Source organism: Acinonyx jubatus, chromosome X, assembly GCF_027475565.1.
Source record: "Acinonyx jubatus isolate Ajub_Pintada_27869175 chromosome X, VMU_Ajub_asm_v1.0, whole genome shotgun sequence".
NCBI lineage: Eukaryota > Metazoa > Chordata > Mammalia > Carnivora > Felidae > Acinonyx > Acinonyx jubatus.
This window is the reverse complement of record NC_069389.1, coordinates 109,255,667-109,273,569: the sequence shown is the minus strand read 5'-3', so window position 1 is coordinate 109,273,569 and position 17,903 is coordinate 109,255,667. Positions and strand designations below refer to the sequence as shown.

The following is a 17,903-nucleotide window of genomic DNA, read 5'->3' as shown; positions in this document are numbered from 1 at the left end:
GCTCCATATCCAAAAGCAAAACAGATGTACCATCACATTTTTGTTTTAATTATTTCGGCAGTTTCCTGATTGCTACACAGTTGATGGACACTCTGCAAATCCTCCAAATCCTCAATTTTCTGTAGCCAACACATTTCCAGTCCATTTAATGGTCAAGCTGAACATTATCTCACAAGATCATTTGCACTGAGAAAATATTTATTTCTCCCTATACTTTTCTTTCTACTTCAGATTTGTCTCTGTATCCCTCTTTCTCTTGTCTGTCCTTTCAAATTTCAATTTTTGAGTGTTAAAAGTTGAAGGGACATCCCAGATTTGCATGATATGGAAGCCAAATACTCCCTGGCCATAGATAAGCATTCCAAGCCACCTGGAGGTGGAGACTGGAGAAGCTGAGGCCTATATAAGAGGAATTTAAAAAGGCAGGCTAGAATATCTCCTGGAATTGGATGGTTTGCAGTCATCATGTCAGACCTAAGGCCATATAATTCTACACTGGGAGAAGGTGAAGTTCCTGATGATGTTCACATTGGCAGAGACAGAGTATCAGGAACAGAATGGATGGAAAGCATGCTTAGAGAGGTCATACCGAATGAAAAGATACATTTGCACTATATTTCAATAAAGCAAAGATAAGCAAGATGGCTAGAGAATTCTGTTTGGACAAGGTACCACTGTACCCACTGTCTTTTTATAGTAATTTCCACACCCAGTGTGGGGTTCGAACTCACAACCCTGAGATCAAGAGTCACATGCTCCACTGACCGAGCCAGCCAGCTGCCCCCTGTACCCACTGTCTGAAGGAGAGCAGAAACACCTGTACCCTTCTTTATCCTTTTCTGCCTTCAGGGAACAGCCACCTTAGAGGACACATGACCCAGTGCCCATGTATTCTGTCAGCGATACGCTGCACATATTCTAGAACAGACCTGTGGACTCAGTGGCAATAAGTGAAGTCGAGGTTTCCATAGACCTAAAAGAAGGTGTGGAGTCTAGCCAGGTTGTCTCAGGAGAGGAAGAGAGTAGTGAAGGCACAGTTGCTGGAGGAAGGGGTGTTACTCCAGTGGGTGTGAGTAGAAGTGAGCCTCCAGTAGTAGTAGATGTATTGGCAGTTATATCTGAATGGGAGTCCAGTGTAGAGGATGCTGATACAGCTGGGATTCTGCTCCAGGCAGATGTCACGGCGTGGCTGGGCAGAAGCATGGAACTAATAGATCGGGCGTGGTCAGTTGCGGGAGGTGAGCTACTCATTTTGCTAGAGGGTAGAGGTTGAGACACAGTCTTGGAGTTGGCAATCGCAGTGGTTCTGGAAGATGCCCCAGGGGATTTGGAAACGTATAGGCTGTTATCTGTGAGTTTAACAGACACAGGGAGAGAAGTTGGGAAGCCAGTGCTGATGCTGCCCACTGCAGGTGTAGTGGTGGTTTCGGGGAGTGTGGTGCGTACAGTAGCAAAGGATGGTGTTGTAAAGTTAGTGAACGAGCGTGTTGACGTCCTGTCAGAAGTCAGAGATGTGGACTCTGACAGCTTTACTGTAGAAGAAGTTACAATGTGAGGAGTACTGGATACAGTTGACAGTGGAGAACCCGAAGGGAGAGTGGATAAAATCCAAGCCATCGTGGGTGAACTAGTAGCCTTTGAAAGTATGGATCCTGAAGTAGCACCAGAATGATTCGATGGGAGTGTGGTCCCAAGAGTTACGGATGTCGCTGTTTTCTCAAACGTGTGCTTAGTATCAGCCAAAGTGATAGGGATAGATCTTGAAGATATTGATGAAGGGCTGTCAGACATCCCCAAGGTGGGAAGAAATCCTGACGTGGAAATTGATGGCTTTGCCATAACATCTCCAGATACAAGACCAGTCTGAGGGGCTGCGAATGTTGACAAAGACCCAGGAACAAGGTATGGAATCTCCGTTTCCGTCTTATGGGGTGTAGGTACATGAGTACTGGTAAAAATTGGAAATTGAGAACCTTTAGCTGTGGGTGTGTTCCAGGAAGTCATAAGCAGAGGTTGGGTGTTACTAGGTGTGGTTCTTGTTCCCAGAACTGGAAATTCAACCATTTGGGATGTAAGAGGAAGAAAAGTCTTTGGAGTGGAGAATTTGGCTTCCATACGATGAGGTGAAAAAAGAAGTGATGTCAAAGAGGGTGGAGTTGCAATGGATGGAGTCCACGGAGAGTACGAAACAGGGGTCTTCACAGATGTGGCACCTTTTGTTGGTTCAGCTGTTGAAGTATTTTCTGACCAGGAAGTCTTCTTTTCTGTATTGGAAGAAAGGTAAGTGGTGGCTTTGACCCTTTTTGTGTGTCCAGGAGTGCTCTTAAAGCTAGTCAAAGACGGGGACACCTGAATACTCGAGGAAGTATGGGGATGACCTGACGGAGTAGATGAAAACACACTTTCCAGGGCATCAGTTCCAGAAGAAGTATTTGTGAGGGCTGTTACTGTACTACTGCTTACAGGAGACAGGGAGTCCTTGGTAGTCCCAGGTAATATGCCCAGAGTTGCCGTCTCATTTTGTGATGACTGATGGGTTGTTGCTAGAAAGGGTGAAAATGTGGTCTTTGGAATGGAAGAAATCGCTTCCGTGTTCCTAGAACTGAGTAGAGAGGAGGCAGTGGTGCCTACAGATGGAGGTGCTATCCCCGCCATGATAGTGGTTGGGATGGTTTTCACGGAGGGAAAAGTTGACTCTGTCGGAGAAGAAGAGGATGTAGGTGTGATCCTGGAGGACACCTCTGTCACTTCTGAAGTAATGAAAGCAGAGGAAAACAGCGTGCTTTTTGAAGCAGGCCTAGGTGCGACATCCAGTGTAGATGCCGGTACGGTCATAGTAGTCCTAGGGGTAGTTGAAGACAATAATGAAGAGAATGACCCAGCTGCTGCGGAAGTGTCAAAAGAGGCAGCTGGAGGTGAGAAAGCAGAGCCACTCACTAACATTGAGGACATCTCAGACATAGGCGCAGAAGTGGCTGTGGAGGGACTTTTCGGGCAATCTGGGTGTGTTGTTTTAGAAGAGTTAGTTACTAGTGTTGCAGGAGTTTCAGAAACTCTTTTGGAGGCAAAGGCAGTGACGCCAACTGGCAGTGAGGACATCTGGTAGGTAGGAATGGACGTTGCCGTAGAGGTTTTCCCAAGAAGTACCGTTGGTACATTTGGAGCAGAAAGGGCTGTAGTGACCCCATCAGTAGAGACGAGTATAAAAGTGGCACCAGATGGTCCAGTTGTAGAAAGAGACAGGAACTCAGGGGAGGTCTGTGTGCTTTCAGAAATGGGAGAGGCGCCTGAAGTCAGCTCCGTTTGAGTCTTAGGGGGAAGCAAGTTTGAAAGAGATGTGTTGATGTCTACAGGATTCGATACTCTGGTTGTCCCAGAAGTGACGGTAGACATTTCTGGAATGTGAGCATCTCCTGTGTGGCTTGAGAGAGAGGTAGATGTAGTTTGTATACTCCCAGAAGCGGGAGGTGAAGCTGAAATCCTGTCAGGTGGCGTTGCAAGTGGGAAGTCTGAAGGTGAACGTGTTTGATGGGTGGAAATTGCTGGGCTCTCAGCAGCTCCTGTATCTGTCATTTGCAAGGATGAAGTACTCTGGGAGTCTGAAATAAAAGGATTCTCCGCTGGGGACATTTCTGTCACCTCCATAGTTCTAGAGGTGTTTCCCAGGGATGTGGTCATCTGCTCTTTGTCAGAAGGCAAGGTAGAAACGTCAGTCACTAATGGGGTGGGGACCAGTGTGTTTCCAAGATGCGCTGAAGATTGAGAAATGTGATCATCTACTGAAGTACTAGCCTTATGGGCAGACGTGTCTGAGGACATGGTCTCGTCAACAACAGAGGTTTCTGTGGTGCTGGTCGCCAAGCTAACAACATCCCCACTACTGCTGAGAGTGTGCAGAAAGCTGAGAGCGTGGGGGGAAGTCTCCTCCACTTGAGATACAGGTCGGGTCGTCACTGGTGTAAACCGAGTTGAGATCACACGGGTGGAGGACACAACAGGAATGTTGTCAGAGACAGACTTAGAGCAGACAAGAGTGGGTGTAAATGGGGTTACTGTGTCAGCCAAGGTGAGGCGATGGGTGGTCTCAGCCTTAGTTGCCACGGGAGTAGGAGGTCTCCACGAGGGGACTGGATGTTCTGTCAGAGAGAGGACTGTCGCGGGTGTTTTACTGATGGAGATCACTGTGGCTTCTGAAGTGGTGTGAATCGAGCGTCTGTGTGTAGGCATGCCGCGGCTGGTTGCCGAAGCAGTGTGACCCAAAGGTGACGCTGAAGCTGTGCTCGCAGGAGCTGATGGCACAGGGGTTGCTGAGGGATGGGTAGCTGTAGGCTGCGGAGGCGAGATGCCAGCAGGCAAGGACATAGCTGTCATGTCTGTAGGGATAGTGGCAAAACTGGTCCCCAAAATCCTTCTGGTGGACGCGCCCAAGGGTTCAGGGAATGTCTGTGCGCTCCCAGAAATGGGAGATGGGGTTGGATTCCCCTCAGGCGAAGCCTCTGAAGTCCAATGTGCTGTGTAGGTGTGGGTGGAATGAAAGATTTCTGTGGTTCCATCATATGAACTCTTAGGTGTGGTCTTCATCGATTTTGTAGAAAGCCAACTTCCGCTCACCTCAGTGGTTGCAGTTGCATTCTCCAATGGGATAGTCAACTTTTCTATATCGGGAAAAGGGGAAATGGCGACAGAAGCTGTTACCCTTTGTGCAGATTCATCCGCTGCTTCCGGCATTGTTGCAGAAGGAGAATGCTCAGTTGTCACTGCTATAGTTGATTTTCCCTCAAGACAATGGGCAGTTGTTTCTTTCCTTGTCACAGTAGCCTCATATCTTTGTGTTTGTGCAGGCTCTGCTACGGCGGCCGTTGTCCCTCCACATGCAATCGCACCACTGGTCTCTGTTAGGATGGTCTCAGAAGCGCTCTCCTCAGTAGAAAAATTTGGTTCAGTGTCAGCAACGGTAGATGCATCTACTGGGGGAGCAACTGTCTCCCTTGGCGTTGAAAGAACCTCACTTCCAGCTGCTGTAGACATAGGGGTAGTTTTTAGTAGGAAGGTGGTAAGTTTAAACTCAGGCAGTGTGGTTACAGATGCGGGTCTCGAAACTGTGGACAAGTTAACAAACAACCACGAAACTGTCGAGTTGGATAGAGCTCTTGTGTATCTGTCTGTAGTACCATCAGCGGTAATAATAGCATCGGTGACAGGGGTAGCCTCACTTTCTGAGGGTGCTCCTGGTGGGATACCAATAGGACTAGTTGTGGACGAATGTTCTGCATTAGAAGCACTCCCATGGAATGCTAGTGTCAGCAGGGTCTGGTCTGGCCTGGAAGCCCAAGTGGCTTCACCGGTGGAGAGTAGTGGGGCACCATCATCAGTTATGGATGTGGGACCAGACTCATATGCCTTGACTGTGGAAGCTGATCTAGTAGAATTCAAAGAGGGCATGTTTCCACCATCTGTGGGTGTATTCTGGGTATGTGTCGGCCCAGGTGTTGTGGGGGGGAGCACAGTTTCAGCCACCGTGGCGGCAGGTGTGACTCCAGGAGTCGAGGCTGGATGTGTAGTCTCAGCGTCACTAACTGTCTGTACATCCTGAGCTCCGGTGAATGGAGAGGATGTCCTGAAAGAAAGGGCCATAGAAGAGGCCTTTTCTGGTATGAAAGTAGATATCGTATCCTCCATTCTGGGTGAAGAGACGTCCTGGAAATCTATAGATGTCAATTCTGCCTCAGCTGTTCTTAGCACAGGCATCATCTCAACGGGCCTCGTTGGGAGTGGTTTTGAATGAACTGTAGATGTTATTTCTGTGTCAGTTATTGCCAGTGTCGATGCTGTCTGATTTCTAGGAAATACAGAATGCCCTGGAGCAACTGTGGAGATGAGCACAGACCCGGGTGGGAATGCGGATACAGTCCCAACATGAGTAGCTATAGCCGAAGTCTGTTCCACCGTGGACCGAGGCACTGTTCCAGCATCTGTAGATGTAAGAAACTCCTGGCTAGCTGTGAAGATAGAAAGTGCCTCAATACCTGTGGATTTCTGCTTGGGCCAAGATGTTGTAGATATGGGTGTTGACTCAACAGATGAGAATACAGATGTTGTCTTCATAATGGCCGACTGAGATCCAGTCACTGAAGTTTTGGGTATAATTGAATCCTTGGTAAATCCAGATGTGTACGGAAAATTAGTAGCTGCAGTTTGAGGAAATGTCTCAGTAGCAATGGCTTCAGCCATTTTTGTTGTCCCGGTGCTCTCTGAAGATGGGGATTTAGTTATTTTCATGGAATTGGTGGTAGCGCCCGTGGAGGTACCCTTGGTAGGCAGAGTGATGGCTGCTGAAGTTGACAAACTGTCTGCCGTGAATCTAGCAGTCCCCGCTACGGATGTCTTTAATAATTTGGGGGCAGTCACTGTTTCCAGAAGTGGAGACGTTGTACTGGAATATGATACGGTTGCATAATCAGTTGCAAATACAGGCATGCTTTTAAACATCATTGTAGAAGAATATACTGTCTCTTGCGGTTTTAGTCCAGTAACTTGGGATGGAGTTGTCACATCTATTTGTTGAGAAAGAGTTGTACTCATTTCTTGAGTTGTTATATTTTCATAAACAACTGAAAAATGAGAAAGCACGTGTTACTTTGGATTCAGCTTTGGAAGTCAGAGACAATTCTGTTAGAAAGAGCTCTATAATTTTTTCTTATATTTTTAAGAGGAGATAAACATCTGATATAATCAAACCACTTGACTAGTTGGTTTTTCTTAAGATAATTTTCTACTTTCTAAAATCTCTATATTGTTCTCAAAATGCCCTGGTTAAGTAACAAGTAGAAGGACATCCATTTCATAGTGCCTCCATTAAAAATTGGAGGCACCGCTAAAGGAGGGATGAATGCTAGAGTCACGTACTGATTAAGAGGTTTAGCGCTGGGAAATGCACCAATTTCTTGAAAGACACAAGTGATCAAGACTCATTTAAGAAGAAATAGGTAACTTGAATAGTCCCATATCTATCAAAGAAGTTGTACTGTGCAGTTAAAAGTTTTCCCAAAAGGAGGGACAGCTTTGGATTCAAATAGATGTAGTTTTAAATCCTGCTGCCATCATTTTTCATTATGTAACCCTGAACTAATTGCCTAACCTCTCTGTGCTGCAATTTACTCCTCTCTGATGTGAAAAAATAACACCTACCTTATAAAATTGTTTTGAGAACTGAGCTAATGCATATAAAACACTTAGTATAGCACCTGGCACACGGTAAGTGCTCAAAAAGAAATTTAACTGCCATAAAGGAAAGTTTCAGACTTGGTCAAATTTCTATTACTCTTCTAAGCTGTATAGATTAAAGATATTTTGATCTGGAACCTCAAGCTTAAACTTCTTGAACATGCACTACACACACACACACACACACACACACACACACACACACATAGTTGTCAATAATGTATGTACATATATATAATAAATTTGTATTATGTACATTCCAAGCATACACAAAAATAGAAATGTCAAAAGGATATGATAAAAATAAATAGAAATAGAAGCTTTATAATATCTTCTTCCTGCACTCTGATGTACTGTCTGTGTGCCCCCCTAGAATTGTGTACCTCACTTTGAAGACCACTGGGGCCTAGATTTTATCTCAATTCAAGTGAATTAAATTTAACAAGTATTATGAATGCTATTCTGGGTCGTGTGAGAAAGAAGTATATAGCTCTCACAGCATGATTCCTTCCCTCAAAGCACTCACACTTACATTAGAAAAGTCTTATATTACTAAAATGTTTTTAGACAAAATATAACATTTTTAAACAAAACACTGAAAACAATAAAAAATAGTAGTACAGTGTATAATAAAGTGAACAATTTGGGGCGCCTGGGTGGCTCAGTGAGTTAAGTGTCCAACTCTTGATCTCAGCTCAGGTCTTGATCTTAGGGTCGTGAGTTCAAGTCCCGTGTTGGGTTTTGCACTGGGCGTGAAGCCTACTTTAAAAATAAATAAATAAGGTGTGCCTGGGTGGCTTAGTCGGTTAAAAATCCGACTTCAGCTCAGGTCATGATCTCACAGATTGTGAGTTGGAGCCCCGTGTCAGGCTGTGCTGACAGCTCGGAGCCTGGAGCCTGTTTCAGATCCTGTGTCTCCCTCCCTCTGTTCCTCCCCAACTCATGTTCTGTCTCTCTGCATCTCTCAAAAATAAATAAATGGGGAAAAAATTTTAGTAAATAAATAAATAAAGTGAACAATGGAATATAACCAGGTTCCAAATGTCTCTGAGTTGCAGTGGGAGAGCAGTGCAGTGAGAGATCAACACAGGCTTCAAACTAATGAGGAAGCTTTCTTCTAGAAGATGTTGGCCTTTGAGGAATGATGGGGTTTGGGTAGAGAATCAAAGGCACGTGGCAATGAATATGGAGGCAGCGGAAGATCAGTCTAGCTAGGAAGGAGTATGTTGGGTAGGGCTGGGAAAGAATGTCAGACTAGGATGTAACTTGAAGGGGAGGGTGGAGAAACAGGTAACAGAAGATAATGTAGCAGCTTCCACACACTCACTATGAGCCAAGCACTGTACTAAATGCTATCCCATTTCTTTTTTAGTAGTTTTCTTAAGTTTATTTATTTTTCTTAGTAATCTCTACATCCAACGTGGGGCTCAAACTCATGACCCCGAGATCAAGAGTTGTGTGCTCTTCCAAATGAGCCAGCCAGGCACCCCATGCTATCTCGTTTAATACACCTAACAACCTTATAAGGTGGATATTACCATTACTCCCACTTTAGAGGCGAAGAAACAGAGTATTGGCAACTTTACACGAATTGCTCAAGTTCACAGTTCAGACCAAGGTCTGTCATCCATGCTCTTAAGCACTCCACCCTTGGAAAGGATGTAGATTCTTGAGTGAGGAGAATGAAATGAATAAAAGTAGTCTTTAAAGCAAATGACTTTCGTGGCAGTGTACAGGATGGGTAGGAACAGGAAGGCACTGAAAGCAAGGAGATTCTTTAGGAGGCTGGTAGGGTCCTATTCCTCACCTCACTCCCATCAGCTCTGAGCCAACCCGACTATCCATCGCCTCCATACTTGCAACTTGAGAGGTCAAGCACTGCTGGCCGTGGTCACACAAGGGGATGAATTAGTGTTTCTATAAATTCCTGATCACCAACCCCAAATAAGCCTCTCACACTGCCCAGCCACCCTACTATTTTCTCTGCTCAATTTTTGCTACTACTCTCTACAATAACTATTTGAAGCCTTCCTCATTACCAAACTCTGCCCCCTCGCCCCGTGTTTATTCCGTAACTGTGCCCCTTACTTCATAGGACAAAATAATTGAAGTGATCAGAAACTCAGCTGTGCTACTGTCTCAGTTATCCCTCACCGGCAGGTATGGCTCCTTTTCTTAAGGAGCCTTTCCTTCCTGATTTAAAACATATTCCAGTCTCTTGTAATACAAAATAAAAGCCCTACATCGGGGGCGCCTGGGTAGTTCAGTCGGTTAAGTGTTCGACTCTTGATTTCGGCTCAGGTCATGATCTCACAGTTCGTGGGATCGAGCCCCGCATCGGGCTCTGCACTAACAGCGAGGAGCCTACCTGGGATTCTCTCTCTCCCTCTCCCTCTTCCCCTTCCTCCCTCTCTCTGTCTCTCCCTCTCTCTCCCTCTGTCTCTCAAAATAAATAAATAAACATTAAAAACAATAAAAGCCCCACATCCCTCTACAGGTACTGCCCTGTCTCCTTCTTCCCCATCACATCCACTTTAAAGAAAGTTTATCTATACTGGCTGTCTCCACCCTCCCCGGCTCCTTTCTTTAGCCCACACTGAACTGGGTTTTTTGTCATCATTCCACTGCACAACACCCACTAAGGCCACCAATGGCTTCCATAAGGACAAATACTATGGATACTTTTTCAGTCTTCATCTTACTTTACCTCTCAACAGTTTTGGACAATGTTGACCACTCCCTTCTTATTAAAATACTCCTTTCATTGATTTCCGTGACATAACATGCTCTTGAGCTTTCTCCTACTTCTCTGGCCACTCCTTTTCTATCTCTTTTGCAGACCCATCCTATTTAACCCAGTCATTAAACATTAGAGTTCCTCAAAGCTTGGTCCAAGCACGTCTTCTCTTCTCACCCTGTGGTTTCTTTCTTTCTTTTTTTAAAAATATTTATTTATTTTTGAGAGGGAGAGACAGAGCGTGAGCTGTGGAGGGGCAGAGAGAGAGAGGGAGACGCAGAATCCGAAGCTGGCTCCAGGCCCCAAGCGGTCAGCACGGAGCCCGACGCGGGGCTTGAACTCACAGACTGCGAGATCATGACCTGAGCTGAAGTCAGACACCCAACCGACTGAACCACCCAGGCGCCCCCTCACCCTATGGTTTCTTCACACACCTCCATATTCCAGTTTATACCTATACACAGATGAATGACAAAGTTATATCTCTCGACCGGATCTTTGTTCTGAGCTCCACATCTGTATACCCAATTGCTTACTTGACATCTGTTGGCTATCTCATTAACCCTTCCAACTCAATATGCCCCAATTTGAACTCGGTCTTCTCTCCAAACTGGGTTCTCCGTCAGGACGCCCGCAGTGAATGGCATCATCATGCGTTCAGTTGCACAAGGCAAAATCCTCTCCCTCTGTCTCCTTCTTTTTCTCTCTCGCCTGCCATAGCCAACCCATAATTTTGTCCTATAACTCTTATCTCCCAAATAGCTCTTGACTCCATCTGTTTATCTCCATCTCTATCACTTACCACCCTGACCAAGCCCCCATTGGCCTCTCACCTGGACGACTGCACAGCCTCCCACCTGATCTCTGCTGCTGCTCTTGGTGCCCCTCCAGTCTCTTCCATAAGAAAATCAGGGTGATCTTTCTTGAAATGCAGATCATCTCTCTCTCTCTCTCTCTTTCTCTCTCTCTCTCTCACACACACACACACACACACACACACACACACACACACACACACATTTAGCTCCCTTTAGTGGCCTTCCATTACTCCTAGGATTAAAAACAAATGTGTTTCTTAATAGAGCTTATAAAGCTATACACAGTTTGGCCCCTACCTACCTGTCCAGCCTTACTTTGCAGGACGTTTCTCCTTTGTTTCTTGGGCTTCGGCCCACCAGCCTCATTTTAGTCCTCCAGTATTTGGCATTCTCTTTCCCACCACAAGACCACCCCCTGTGCTGCTCCCTGTACTTGGAATGTTCTTCCCATCCTTCTTCATTCGATTAACTTCTCCTCATCCTTCAGATCCAAGCTCATGCATCACTTCCTCAGGGAAGACTGCTACCTCCCTTCGCCTCCAGGACTGGATCAAACCAATCTATTCTAGGCTCTTATGACAGCCCGTACTTCTTTTTCACAGTAGTTGTCACATCTGCAGTTTTACACTGGTGTGTGCTTATCACTACTGTCTGTCTTCCCCACTACACCATGTGGGCAAGGACCGCCTCTTTCTTTGCTCACCAGTGTAACCTTAGTGCCTGGCATAGGGCCTGTCACATGGCAGGTGTCCAATAAATATTTGCAGGCTAACTGAACAAGTAGATGACGAGGGGTTGGAATGAAATAAGTCATGTTGGGATTCCTAAAGGAAGAAATGACAGGTTAGGGTAATGAAGAAGCTTACGAGATGAAGAGGACGGAAATCTCAGAGAACCCAAATTTTGCTTTTGGGCAACTTGGAGAATAGCAGTGATACTCATAGAAAATAGGGAAATTGGGAAGGCAGCCTCTCTCAGAAGAAAAATATGCAGTTCTGACTTGGGTAAGTGGAATTTGGGGTGAAGAACATTCACGTGAAAATGGTGCATAGTAAAATTCAAGACTGAGTGATAATTTTTCTCTGGTTCAGATCACCCAGAATGAAATCATGCATATTTACCATTGGGAAGTTAGCATTTTGAATTTATCCACCTGGGAAATCTATTACTTATGATGTAGAAATAATTAGGGTGGGGTAGACAATCTACTAACTTGTCTCACTGTCTTGAGCATTAAAATTACCTTTAATTTGCATATATAGAAATTCTGAGATGTGTGTAGGATGTTCTTTAGGATTTTGTGGTCATTAGCAAGTAGAATGAATGGCAATCAGAAGTCTGCAACTGACTGTACAGTCAGAGTTGACAAAAGTCGCACATGTATAAAGTCACCACACACGTGTATAAGGGGAAAAGTCTACGTTATATAAAAAGCACTCTCCCACTTAATTTTCCAACATTGTTTCGATGATCAGAGATTCGCATTCTGTTAGGCCCCATCGAGAAACTGCTACACTTCTACAGCACAATATTTATTTCAAGCTTTCTGCCTTCAAATTTGTCCGTAACTACAAGCAGAGGGAGAATTGTCAGGGTTTTTTGGTTTCCATTTTTGCAGATGGCTTTACCACAGCCAACTGGCTTAGCAAAGCTGTTAAAGTGTCACTTATATCACATTTGAGGAGTGTGGCATCCCAGAGCCTGAATCACTCTCTGTGAATACACTAATTGTTGAGAAAGAGTACACAATTTCCAGTTCTTTACAAATGATTCATGATGATGGAGCTGCATTTACTTTTTAGGAAAACAATAAAATACTGAATACCGCAAAAGTCCAAGTTATCTTCTTTGATGCAATATTCAAAAAGCACCGTTACAGGAGTCCTGATGAGTAACAGGAAACTCTTTCAGAACACAGAGGATGGGAGTTAGGTATGATATTTTTATCTGAAGAGGGCTGAGCTATAGATGTTAATTGTTATTAACACTTCCAGTAAGCGTCTCAAAAGAAGCATAAAACTTAGAAAAGGAAAAACAGATGAATTGAACAAAATTGTCAAGCAGGTGGCATTTTAAGTACCAGGTATCTCTTGGAAAATAATGCAACTTACATCACTTCACTCGAATCCGAAGCCTGGATTTATATTTCAGCAAACCTCCCATTGAATCTTTGAGATGAGAGTTTTTTCCCAGAGGGATTAGTGTACCAAGTTTTTCCTCTAGTGTCTTTATTAACAAATACTCAACTCTTCCTTAATTAAAATCACAGAATCTTTTTTTTAATGTTCACGTATTTTGAGAGAGAGCACGTGAGCAGGGGAGGGGCAGAGAGGGATTCAGAGACAGAATCCAGAGCAAGCTCCACACTCGGCACGGAGACCCACTCGGGCCTTGATCACGTCACCGCAAGATCCTGACCTGAGCTGATATGAAGAGTCAGATGCTTAACTGACTGAAGCACCCAGGCACCTCCAAATCACACAATCCTAGAACTAAGTCTTGGAGACTGTATTCAACCACTTCATTTAGATATTAGGCCCAGAGAGGTACAGTGCTGACAGGATGAGATTTCCACAGATGGAAAAAGTAGAGAAGTAAGACAGTACATGTCAGTGTTTCAAGTATCTAGTACCCATAAGTGCATGCCCTCAATTTACACAGAACCACCACAAACCTAGGAGAATGAAGAGACTCTACCTTAAAAAAAAACAAGGAAAGACAAACTTAGATAATAAAAGCCAAGTTCTGCACATGCTGAATAGCTCAAGAATAAGCAATCATCCAAAATAATGAGACATAAACCTTAGAAGAGAGTATCACTGTGCTAAACCAAAACAGAAAGGTGCCCTTGCAGGCCTGGGCATTGAAACTCAATGGGAGTCCCAAATTATAGCCATGCCCTGAAACAATACCTGCCTTGAAGAATCATTCATATTCCAAATAAAGGCAATCCAATCAAACGTCAATAGCTTTTTAACCAAGATTTATAGGAATTAAAGATTATTTCAAAACCCAAGTCTGCCAATGAATTACAGTGGGTTAGAGAGATGTTCAACTGATACAGAAAAAGCATTTGACAAAATCGCACGTCCATCCATGATAAAATCCCTTGGCAAGTTAGGAACGGACGGCATTTATATCAACCTGATAAAGAACATAACCAAGAAACTTACATATAAAATCAACCATAATGGTGAAAGACTGAATGTCTTCCCTCCAAGACTGGGAACAAGGCAAGAATGTCTGCTCTCACCACTTCTAGTCAACATACTATTGGAAGCAGAGACATTCCAGTAAGAAGAGAAAGAAATAAAAGGCATTGCAGGAACGCCTGGCTGACTCAGTAGAGCATGCAACTCTTAATCTCAGGGTTGTGAGTTTGAGCCCCATGTTGGGGGGTAGAGTTTACTTAATAAAAAAAAATTAAGTCATTGAAGATTACATGATTGTCCATGTTGAAAATCCCAAGGAATCTTTAAAAAAAAACAAAAACAAAAAACTCTTGAAACTTAGAAGTGAGTTCAGCAAGGCTGGATGGTACAAAATGAGCACTAAGCCAAGAGTTCTTAGACTTGACACCAAAAGCATGATCCACAAAAAGAAAAACTGATAAATTGGACTTCATCAAAACTAGAAGCTTTTGCTCCATGAAAGCCCGTGTAAAAAGGATCTTAAAAAGCAATCTACAGACTAGGAGAAAATATTTGCAAAACATATATCCAACTAAGGACTAGAATATATAAAGAATTCTCAAGACTCAACAGTAAAACAAATCCAATTTTTAAAACTAGGCAAAAGACATGAATAGCTCACTGAAGAGGATGTACAGATGGCAAATAACCATAGAAAACAGTGTTCAACATCATAAGGCGCCAGGGAAATGTAAATTAAAACCATAACGAAACATCACTACACACTACCAGAATGGCTAAAATAATAAATAGTGACAACACCAAATGCTGGCAAGTATGGAGAGAAAATGCATAACTCATCCATTGCTGGTAGGAATATAAGAAGGTACTGGCACTTTGGAAAACAGCCTGACAGTTTCATAGAAAACTAAACGTGCAACTACCATAGGGCTCAGCAATGACGCTACTGGGCATTTGTCCCAGAGAAAGGAAAATTTGTGTTTACACAAAAACCTGTACACAAAGACTGTAGCAGGGTGTGGTGGGGGTTTTTTGAGGGGTGGCTATAGCCAAAACCTGGAATCAGTCCAAATGCCCTTTAATGGGTGAATGTCTAAACAAACTGTGGAAAATCCATACCATGGAATCCTACCCAGCAATAGAAAGGAACAAACTATGGATACACACAACCTGGAGGAAACTCAAGGGAATAATGCTGATCGGGGGGGGGGGGTGTGCAGAGCCAATGCCAAAAGGTTACACACTGTCTGATTCCATTTATTAACATTTTTGAAATGACAAACTTTTAGAAATGGTGGACAGATGAGGGGTTTTCAAGGGTTAGGGAGGTGGGGGGCAGAGGGAAGTGGGGAGAAAGGCAGGAGAGAAGTGGGGGTGTTTATAAAGGGCAACAGGAGGGATCCCTGCAGTATTGAAAGTGTTCCCTGCCTTGACTATGGTGCTAGATGCACAAATCAACACAGGGGATAGAATTATGTAGAACTTAATACACACAAATGGGTACAAGTATTAAACTAGAGAAATCTGAATATGGTTAGCGAGTTGTATCGACATCCATATTCTGGTCGTTATGCTATAGCTTTGTAAAAGGTTACTCTTGGGGAAAACAGAGCAAATTGTACAGGGGATCTCCAGCTGCATGTGACTCTACAGGTATCTCAATTGAAAAAAAAAAAAAAGGCAAATGCAAAAGCCCACACCGTGCAGGTAGTTGAGTGATAACTGAATGTCCATTCCTACTGGAAGGACCACAGAAGCCATGGAGTCTGGCCTCCATCTTTGAAGGGCTTGCAAACATGTTTTGCCACATTCATTCTGTTTCCACTTGTGAACAAGTGATCATTTGCACAAATGATTTGCATGAGCTTTGGTATTTCTGTATTAAAGTGGGGATAATCCACGCTAATTCACAGGGGCCTGTGGGCTTAATTGCCATTTGCCCCTTCACTCTAGACAAAATTGTATTATTGTAATCATTGGGAGCCAGAGAACAGAGGTATAGAGTAGCTGAATATTTATGAGGCATTTTGTTGCAGGTGTACCTGCCAACAGAATATTAAGTAGAACATTTGCTAAGGTACCAAATTCTGCTTATGATTTGGGTATATCACCTCATATTAAATCTTTGTGGTTTTCTAGCCTACATATTGCATCTGGCTTTTTCTTCCAATCACGACCTTTCGAAATATAATTCAGAATGTGTTTATTAGATTTGTGAGAGATAATAGTGACCAGAAACTGCTACAGACAGATCTGCCCATGGGGCAGAAGAAATACAAAACGAGCATCTTTAAGATGATGACAAAAATATACATGTTTCAAAATGGTGTCTGTATTCAGTTTCCAGGAAAGGACATGAAAAATGAATCCTGAGACAGGGAGAGAGACAGGTGAAACCTTCTATCTCTGAATCTATAGGCCTCAGAAAGTGCATGAATGATATAATCAATCTCTGCATATTCTAAGAATGGTTAGTTCACAGTAATTCTAAAGCAGCTGGAGCATTAGATCTCTTAATAAACCTGAGCAAATCAATAGTTCCACCGATACAGGGGCTCTGAGTTTCGATACAGTGCAGCTTTCCCGGGATGGGCTTGGTTCATGTTATTCCACTCTTTTCCAAGGGGATTTCTCAACTCCATAACCAGGGGCTCATTTCATCTGAGCGCCTTTGGGAAGACTCTTCGTCTTCGTACATTCACAACTCAGAACAAATCCTTTGCCGGATCATGTGTCTGAGCTAAGATTAGGCAATTATACTCAACATAACCTGGAGAGGAAATTCAGGTTGTGCTCAGTCCCTAATGGTCACCTCAAGAAATTCCTGTCACCAACCATTCCTTTTTAAAACACTGTAGACTTTGTCACAGCTGAAACCTGGAAATAACTTCAAAGTCCTTCAAAGAGAGGTCATCGAATAAATTATAGGAGACCCTTACTCTCTCATACTAACCCACACCCTCCTCCCAAATAATCAGGCAACTCTATGTTCTGTATTTTCTGATATGGGAATGCCTCCAAAATATATGATTAAATGGATTTTTAAAACAGATACAAAGACTATGCACATAATGATGATCCCAACTGTGAAAAAGAAAAACAAAGACTATTTACAGGTAAACCAAGCTTTACATTGTGTCTGCAAGGATACGGAAGACATTGTTAACATTCATCACTTTCAGGGAGAGGCACTTAAGGCAAGAGGTTGACGAGAAAGGAGGCTTTTACTTTTTTTTTAATTTATTTTTTTTAATTTTTTTTTAACATTTATTTATTTTTGGGACAGAGAGAGACAGAGCATGAACGGGGGAGGGGCAGAGAGAGAGGGAGACACAGAATCGGAGGCAGGCTCCAGGCTCTGAGCCATCAGCCCAGAGGGAGGCTTTTACTTTTAATTTATGTCTTTACTCATTGTTTGAATTTTTACCAGTGTATCTATTGCTTTTACTTTAAAAAATAAATCCATCTTTTAAAAAAATTTTGTGGGAATGCAAGCTGGTGCAGCCACTCTGGAAAACAGTATGAAGGTTCCTCAAAAAACTAAAAATAGAACTACCCTACGACCCAGCAATTGCACTACTAGGCATTTATCCATGGGATACAGGTGTGCTGTTTTGAAGGGACACATGCACCCCCATGTTTATAGCAGCACTATCAACAATGGCCAAAGTATGGAAAGAGCCCAAATGTCCATCAATGGATGAATGGATACAGAAAATGTGGTATATATATACAATGGAGTATTACTCGGCAATCAAAGGGAAGGAAATCTTGCCGTTTGCAACTATGTGGATGGAACTGGAGGGTATTGTGCTGAGTGAGGTCAGTCAGTCAGAGAAAGACGGAGATCATATGACTTCACTCATATGAGGACTTTGGGAGACAGGGAAGATGGGCATAAAGGAAGGGAAGCAAAAATGATACGGGGACAGGGAGGGGGACAAAACAGAGGAGACTCATAGATGTGGAGAG

At 43.5% G+C, this 17,903-nt stretch overlaps 1 protein-coding gene across 5 annotated transcripts in view; it reads right to left on the bottom strand.

Annotated features, from left to right (window-relative positions):
• The window catches only part of ADGRG4 (adhesion G protein-coupled receptor G4), a 101,328-nt gene that overhangs the window by 60,344 nt on the left and 23,081 nt on the right, over window positions 1–17,903 (bottom strand). For all 5 annotated transcript variants that reach the window (XR_008289873.1, XR_008289872.1, XR_008289871.1 and 2 more), the window contains exon 4: window positions 930–6,611. Coding sequence is in view for 2 of the 5 variants with exons in the window: in XM_053201740.1 (XP_053057715.1) it covers window positions 930–6,611 (5,682 nt within the window). In the remaining 3 variants the exon portion in view is untranslated. The remainder of the gene's footprint in view (window positions 1–929; window positions 6,612–17,903) is intronic.